This window comes from Pholcus phalangioides, unplaced genomic scaffold (genome assembly GCF_987345545.1).
Source record: "Pholcus phalangioides strain wild (caught in Gottingen) unplaced genomic scaffold, Ppha-v1.0 ptg000007l_1, whole genome shotgun sequence".
Classification (NCBI taxonomy): domain Eukaryota; kingdom Metazoa; phylum Arthropoda; class Arachnida; order Araneae; family Pholcidae; genus Pholcus; species Pholcus phalangioides.
This window is the reverse complement of record NW_028301600.1, coordinates 34,309,885-34,318,738: the sequence shown is the minus strand read 5'-3', so window position 1 is coordinate 34,318,738 and position 8,854 is coordinate 34,309,885. Positions and strand designations below refer to the sequence as shown.

Genomic DNA, 8,854 nt, shown 5'->3' with positions numbered 1-8,854 from the left:
CGCACACGAGCTCTAAGGAAAGAGGATTCGTTTTCTCTTTAGTCTAGTACGCTCACCAGGCAAGTGAGAGGACGTGGGTTCGATTCCTCGCGCAAAGCCAGGTGAATTTTCTTTCCTGAATTTTTATCTTCACATCAGCCAGCTGTCTAAACCTTCGCACACACAGAACGTCTTTTGTTGCATCAGGTGAAAATTAAATCTTCTACATATCGTTCCAATTTTAGCATATGTGCTAGCCAAGCGATTACAACGATTATACTGTAGTACCCGTGAACAAAATTTTTCTGCAATAATATATAAATGCAACGGAAAGAATTATTTCATTGAGACGGAAAAAACGTGTAAAAGCAAGCTTTACTTTGCATTAGAAATTTTTCATAGGTACAATATTAATTCAACAACAGTATTGACAACATATAGGCTCGATAGAGTACTGAGCTAGTAATTTTTTTTTATTACTGGTAATAGTTAATAATTCCAGTTTTTATTCACAAAATGTATAGTTACACTGTAAATTAAACTTAACAAGAAATACTTTCAAATGAATTTGGCACTTGGAATACGAAAATAATGTAACATATCACATAAAAGGAACATTCATTAAATTCATGATTCCATTTTTTTCATTTGCTTAGTTTGGATGGTTGACTTCTATATCATGTTTTATATTCGAGAGGCAAAAGCTTTCTCACTATTCGTGTAATCTATAATTTGAATTTGTGAATATACATATAGATTTTATATTACCTATATTTTATAAATATAAGAATTGGCGCAGAATATATATCCCAGAAATTGAGATGTTTTATTTGTTGAGAATGTGTTTTAGATTAAAATTTTGAGGTTTTCTCGAAAAGATACATTAAACTTCTTTCATGCTCAATAATACTGCATATATATAATAATTTCGATCGCAAATAAATTCTCCAAATCGTGATACTCTGCTCTAAAATTTGGCACAAAAATAGGAAAAATATGTAAAACACGTTTCATTTAAATCATCAAGCGTTTCTTGCTGAATTTTTGCAACACGTCAAAAAGTTTGTTATGCAATCGACGTGCGTGTAATGACATTGATGTTAGTTAAAAGACATAGACGATGCAAAATGATAATACTAAAATTGTTCTCATTAGAGGATAAAATGATTTACCAACTCAAAGTGGCACAGTTAAGAATTATGCGTATTATTTTAAATGTATTTAAACGTTATGTATACACAAAATTTTATTAAAATCAGTAATGAAGCACTTCAATGAGATCCGGTGATTTGGTTCCGGTGTAAACAGGACAAGTAGTACTTCATTACATTAAATGTCAAACATCTAAATGAACATTACATATTTGAGCATCATCTGCACCAACAGAAGAGTCAACTTTCACTATATCGGACGGAACATTCCAAAATATATTTTACTTTTACAGATGGAAGACAAGGAATTTTCAGTTTCTTTTGTTTGTTTTTTTGTCCAGAAAAGGGGTAAAACCTTTTTTCCCTCAATGGAATGATTAAGCTATTTTCTGTTTACCGGCACCTCTAGTGACATCAAAAAGAAGTCTTCCGGCGAAGCCTCCAATAAGAGCTCCGATCCAATAAACAGTGAAATGTTCAATCCATGTGTTGCCTTTGCAGCCAAGCGTTAAGGCAGTTGCAAGAACTGGATTGAAAAATCCTCCAGTTGTGCTGGTAGCTGAAAGGAAAAATATATATAATGCGAATTTATCCCTTTATCTACCACGTTATGAAAAAATAAACTAAGAGGATACAATGAATCCCACTTATAACGTTCCCCGCTTAGTACGACTTATATTCGTGGTCCCAACGCTTACTAATACTCAACGAGATATCCCGCTTAAAGCGTTTTTCCCCACTTACAGTGTTTTTCATGACGGTTTTTTGAAAAATGATATAAGTGGGATCCACGGTAAAATGTATACTAGTATTATTTGGTAGGTCATCTTAATTATAATTAAAGACAAAAAAAAAAAAAAACAACAGAAAATAAAGTCAACCTCAGCTATAACGACATCGAAGATTCTATGAAATTTTATCGTTATAGCCGAGGTATCATTAGAACCGAGATCGACGTTTTCATAAATTTGTTCAAGCAAAAAATTTAATCAGATGCAATGAAATATTGTATTGTGCATGAAACTATTATTTCGTAATGATTAAAACACGGCCGTAATTACGATTTTTGAGATGGGGGGCAAACTTGATTTTGTAACCCTCACTATATACTATATAAAATTCAATGATTTTATAATGTTATTTTTGCTCCGCCCCCCCCCCCAAAACTTGCCAAAATCCCTACAGTTTTCGCCCTTCGCCCCCTCTAGTTTCGGCCCTGTATTAAGGGTGATCATATCTGATCGTGAAAAATATGGACAATTGGGATCATTAATACGGCATATTGAATTTTCTCGACAAAAAATGTCCATTGCCAACAAAAAATTGTCTAAACGAGAGAAAGAAGCGTTGTCCTTCAGTTTATGCTATCCCTTCCCAACTTTTCTCCGATTTTTGAATTCAAACATGTCAGCGAATATTGCACTTGGAAACGTGGAAATTTTTGTTGGTCTCAAGAAAGACAAAGCAACAACAACTTTCTAATTGCTGCTTTGAGAACAGGGTATCCATATGAAAATATATAATTTTTATATTTAAATAACTATACAACCCCTTGCAACATGAGTGGCATATCTGAGTTCTACACGTTATTTGGATACCTATAAAAAACCAACGAATTCTCCAATGAAGATTTTTATGCGATAAATATATGTATACACGGCCTATACATCTCATAAAATCATTATCATACCAGCAGAAAATATAAATGAATAAAAAGATGCATCAAAAACGGTATACCATATCGTAACAACATTTTTTAAGAAAACAGAAAAAAGTAGCATCGAATATGTGGCATCGATGAAATTAACCCTTTAGAGTGGCAATCGCGAAACATCTCGTCAAACTTGCTTTTAACACGATTTTATTTCAAATGGGGGCAGTTATAATGCGGACCAGGAAAATTGAAAACAAAACCGCTTAAAGGGTTAAAGATCTAAATAATTGGTTAACAGTGAATAGTTTTCATGGTCGTAGGTTAGAAAATAATGACCACGGCTTAACATTTTTTCCGCCAGCTACTAAACGCAATAGAAGCGAAAAAATATGTTTGGACACACATATGAGAAACAAAATATTTATTCTGAATTCACTACGTAGAAATTTAGTTACTCCATCGCAGTAGGAAATCCCCGCAGCAATGGTGTTAGTTAATTATCTTTGGTAATGAAGCAATCATTTATTTTTGTGTAATTTGTGAACCCATTACAGAATGAGGGATAGGTTTGTCTCCTGAACGTTTGTTAAGCTTCAGTGAAATGAAGTGTCTCATTTTCTACTTGAAGCGAGTCCAATTTTTCAACCTCACATTCCAATGACATAAAACAAACACAAATCTAGCTTAAACTGAATTTCGCTAAATGATTTTATACCATTTTTTTCGGCTGCAACGCAATGGCATAAAACTTAGTTTCCTTGTAAAAGTCAATAACAGATTTGTACCTGCTAAAACGAGAATTGTCGTTGCAACAGAATTTGCTAGAATAGCTGCATTAGCGGACCAAAAATTAAATTCCAAAGCCACAACTCGGCTTATCAGTGTTATGATTCCTTCTATCAAGGCACCATAGAACATGTTCACCTAAAAAAAATGTAAAAAATTATACGTATTAGCAATTATAAAGAAAAACGAAAAGACTAAACACGTAGATATGTGCACATGTAACCAAAATTAAAGCCCGAACGCTATTGGCAACAACTCGGCTTAATGAGGAAAATAAGAAATTTCAAAAAAGTAACTCGTGAAAAGATGTGGGTGATAGACAGTGAGTGATGATATATTTCTGAATAACATTTACATATATTATGCTGATTCTGTACCATTTTTAGAACTATGTATTCAAAGAAAAAAACATGAAAAATTGAATAGATAATGGAAATTCAGAAATAATGAAAGAAATAATTTCAGAATGAATAAAAATTTTGAAACAATGAAAGAAATGATTTAGAATGAATGAAAATTCAGAAACAATGAAAAAAATGGTTACAGAATTGAAATATTTCCAAATTCAAATTTATTGCTCTGGTCACAAAACCTATTGCAAAAGTGAAAGAAAAATAAGATGCATTTGACGGTACAATTAAAGATAAAATCGACTATATACAGCCGAACTTGGTTAATTAGAAGTTCAAAGTAACTGGAAAAAAATTTGAATTATATATCCAAATTTCTCGAATCATCCAATTAATCTATTCTGGATCTGCAAAATGACTACAAATCGTAACTTAATCATCAACATTCACATAGGATAATAATTATCAACTATTAAAATTTTATAATCAGTTACGAAACTGCTTCCCAAATTTTAATAATCTATAATAGTAATTGATCTTAGTTGCTACATCATTCGACTGTTCTAGGATCAGCATCACTGTAGAATTTCTTGACCATGTTTACAGTCTTATTTAAGGAAACAGTTCATGATCAACAGTTATGAAACTGTTTCCCAAATTTTTCTTATCATTCTTACGCTATTAACGAAATGTACTTTCATTAACGTAATACGATCTGAACTTTCCAATGCTTTCCATACTCTTAATGGCGACAAAAAGATTCAGATTTTGAATACTTCACTTTGATCTATAGGTTGAAAAGCATAATTAGTATTATGTGGTACACAGTCTCGATGCACTCCAGCTGAACAATGTTAAAATGGGCATTTAAATCATGAAACAAAATAGTAAAGAGAGAGAAAAACAGAATTTTCAAACTTTTATTAGTATTTCAAAAATTGTTGTTCAACAACTTGATCGAGAAAAGCAAAATCAGGTTTCTTGTACAATTTTACCAAACTAAATTTACTCCTACAAAACTCATGATTTTTTTTCCTCCAAATTCGAATTATCCAGGAAAATCGAAAAAAAATTCCAATTAAACAATAAATTTTAACATTAACTTAAATGGGAAACTCAAGGGGAATTCATAAAAGTTCGAATTATCCAAAATTCTAATTAACACCGTTCTACTGTACTTGAAGACATATGATATAGGGGTAATCCAATTATATACATGCATATTATGTGATTAATTCATACACTGTTTCGCAATAATGCAGTAAGGGGTACAATTAAATACTAGAGTCGAAAAACACTGTACAAAATTTAAATACAATAATAGGATTTGTAAAAACGGATATATAATTCAAACGTATCCCGAAACATATTGAAGTGTCAGAAACCAGACTATTTTGTATATGAAATTATCGGCATTCTTTTTACAACGTATGAGAAGGATTGGCTTATTATAGGGGTTCCCAAGTATTCAATTATGTAGTAACTTTAAACTCTATCCCATTATCACGTGCTACCAAGTCTGTTATCATTTCATTACAGAAAGAGCAAATCTCATTCCGGGATTCATTGCTATTACTCTTCCGTTTATAAAGATTGAATCCAATCAGAATCTACGTTGGGTGAAAACCCGTTTTGCAAGAATTTCCAAGTTCCCATCAAGATAATTTGCCTGTCCGAAATTCGTTTTTAAAAGTTTTTATTGGGGAAAATTGCGAAGAGTTTTGAAGGCAGGTCATTTTGTGTGCTTTGATCTCTCGGTGATTGAATGAATAGAGGAATGTAAGTACGGATAGTGAACACTCACTTGTCTTAGGAAACTAAAACCGCTTTCGTCCAAGCTGTGGCATACGGAGCTTAACCAGTTCGCTGAGAAGTTGACTGTATTTCCCGCATTTTCGGTCAACCGGAGATAGCATTTCTTAGAGTATCTATGTTCTGGCATTATCAGTAATCGGATCCAAAAACCTAGAAATATTTTTTTTAATTCAACGACAACCGGGAATTGTCCAAATTCTGCTCTAATCACTTAGCCTGGAATTCGTCGTGGGAGAAGGAAAATTTTCCTGTGAAATCTATACAAAATGGTTTCAAGGTCAGCTAAATACATATCCCTAGGGAACCAGGCAGCAGTGCCGTACAAAGCAGATGTTAAAATTAGAATAAAGTCTAAAAGCAATAGACATAGAAGATTGTTTACACTTCTTTAGAATTGACCAAACGGAAGATGATGATGCCAATTTGGCTTTTGCGATGCGATCGATCTTAGTTTTGCCAGGTGAAAACTCCCGTTTGAAGAGAAGGGTATTCCATCGGAATTACATCTAGTGGTCTGCTTCCAAGAAACTATCTCTCATCTCATCTGATTTTACCCCCTATTCTGCATACCATCAGTTTTGTTTTATCAACATTAACGCTAAGGCCATAATCTCTACAAAACTTTCCCAGAATATTTATTTTTTTCTGTAACCCGATTGGACCCGCAATTATCACCATATCATCCGCATAAAATAAATAGTGTATTGCTGAATGGCTACTGACACAGATTGGGATTACGGACTATTTCTGACGCATTCAGTCTCTCTACTAATTCAGGTTTTTTTTTCAAAGTACATTGAAAAAAAATTGCCGCCAGAATTTCGTCCTGGAGAATCCATCACCTAATTTGCACTGCCTCTGAGAGTCCCTCGTTGGTTCTTACTCTCAGAGAAGCTCCTGCATACATTTCTTTGATCAGGGCACTACATCGAGGACCCAGGCTAAGTCTCTCGAGTGCAAGCCTTAACATGCGGCATGAAACAGAATTACATGCATTTTTAAAATCAACATATAAGCCCAAGGGCAGGCATTGTACATATAGCCTGTCCTTGGGCTTTTAAGCACTTGTTGTATTAAACAATGGGAAGAGTAAAAATATGATCTATACCTATATCCCTCTCGAAAGCCGGCTTGTTCTTCAGGGATAGCATTGTACAAATTTAAAGTAAAGTTTAATGGAGGTTTCACACTGGAGCTATACGGTAATAAATACGACAATCAATGCATCTTGCGATGAACACTAAGGCTGCGGTTATAGTGGAGCAAAGAGATACGAGTTCCAAGAATCGCTATCGGGTATGAGAAAGAAATGCATAGGGGTGGAGGAAGAGACACATCTGCGCATAGTAAAAGAGGATAGAGAAGATGGCCGGAGAGGGGTTCTGAAATGTAAGGGTGTGATGATGAAGAGAAAGAGAAAAGAAAGGGGGGGGGAAATGATCAATCAGCAGATAGCGAAAATCCCCACCTCGATGTGAAAACAAACACCGTTGTTCGAATCCCGCACCTCGTTGAGTGCTCTTTTTCTTCCTCTCGAGTATGTGAGGTGTAGAACAAAACAATACAAATGTTTTTTCGTCGCTAGTCACTATTATGCACTTCTGTACCTCGTGATCGCCTCACTATGTGTTTGGCCTAAGGGTGGATTCACATGGACAAATACTCACCCTGTCGTGTCAGACACGGCAAACATTCTTTAACATAAAAGTGTCTGTCTGCGCCTGCACAGCTACTATCCGATATAGATATGAATACGTTCATTAGTTTTATCCTAAAGAATGTTTGCCGTGTCTGACACGACACGGTTAGTGTCTGTAGATATGAATCCCCCTAAATCGAAAAGGATTGTTAAAAGCATGAAATCTCTATTGAAGCAACAAATTAGGTTCACACTGGCACGATCGCGATACTGCAGCAGCATCTGCCGGAGTTTTATCGGATTGAGAGACAAAGAAAGTTTATCGGTCCATTCAACGTATCGTACGACACAAAGAAGGATATTTCAGAAATATTTTCATATAAGAAACTGGTTGAGCAGAATCAAAGCCTCCTAGATAGAGGTAGTATTCAGGAGGCTTTGGCAGAATCCATGTTTATATGGAACTACATTTTAAAAAATTATTCCCATACCGATTCGACTGGTTTAGCATGGAAGCTGAAAAATTGAAGGACACCGGTATGAAAAAAAAACAGCACATGGGGGAACCTTTCTTTAAAAATTTCAATAGCCTCTACATTATTAGGCTCATCATCATAACATGATTTCTCTCTCCAAAGGCATAATAACAGAAATAATAATAACAGAAATTAATAATAACAGAAAATTGTGGTTTTTTTACTTGTTGTAACCTACCCACGTATGTCCATTATATACGGCGGTTAACGGAAACTTTGCCTCCGATATTTCGCTCCCAGAAATTTCACCTGACCTGACCGTATGAGTGACCATACAAGTGATCACACGAGTGACCAAGTGAGTGGATCAGTGAGCATACAAGTGACCAGGTTAGTGACCATATGCGTAAGCATGTGAATGGGAGTGACTGTGTGAATGACCAAGTGAGTGGGTGAGTAACTGTGTGAGTGACCAAGTGAGCGAGTGAATGACCATTTATGTGGCCAAGCGATTGATCGTGTGAGTAACCAAGTGCGTCCACTCACTCATATAGTCAATCGCGCACTCACTTGGTCACTCTTACACTCACTCAAACGATCACTCACCCACTTACATGGTCACTCATACGGTCACTCACCCAATCACTTTGTCACTCACACGGTCAGTCACTCGGTCACTCATACTGTCAGGGCAGGCGGAATGTCAGGAACGAAATGTACCAGGGGACAAAACGTAGGGGCGAAATGTCGGAGGAGAAATTTCCGGATCCGTATGCGGCAGTGGTTCCCATGGTGAGTGTCGTCAGAGAATTTCTAAAATAAAAACGTCTTGACAAGCAATTTATTTTCCTACGTGCGGGGCACATTTTTTCAAAACAGTGGGATTTTTACAATTTTTACAAAATATGTGAGGTTTCAATCATAATACTGTATAAAACAAAAAAATCCACTGAGATATCTAAAATATTTCTATAACTTTTTGAGATATTTTATATCATGTTATA

General features: G+C 35.1%; 1 protein-coding gene across 1 annotated transcript in view; it reads right to left on the bottom strand.

The window, feature by feature from the left end:
- Positions 1–336: 336 nt before the first annotated feature.
- Positions 337–8,854, bottom strand: part of AQP (aquaporin) — a 32,998-nt gene continuing 24,480 nt past the window's right edge. The window contains exons 5-6 of the mRNA XM_089233097.1: positions 3,570–3,708; positions 337–1,689 (exon numbers count right to left, since the gene is read on the bottom strand). Of these exons, the coding sequence (XP_089089223.1) occupies positions 1,508–1,689; positions 3,570–3,708 (321 nt within the window). The 3' untranslated portion in view covers positions 337–1,507. The remainder of the gene's footprint in view (positions 1,690–3,569; positions 3,709–8,854) is intronic.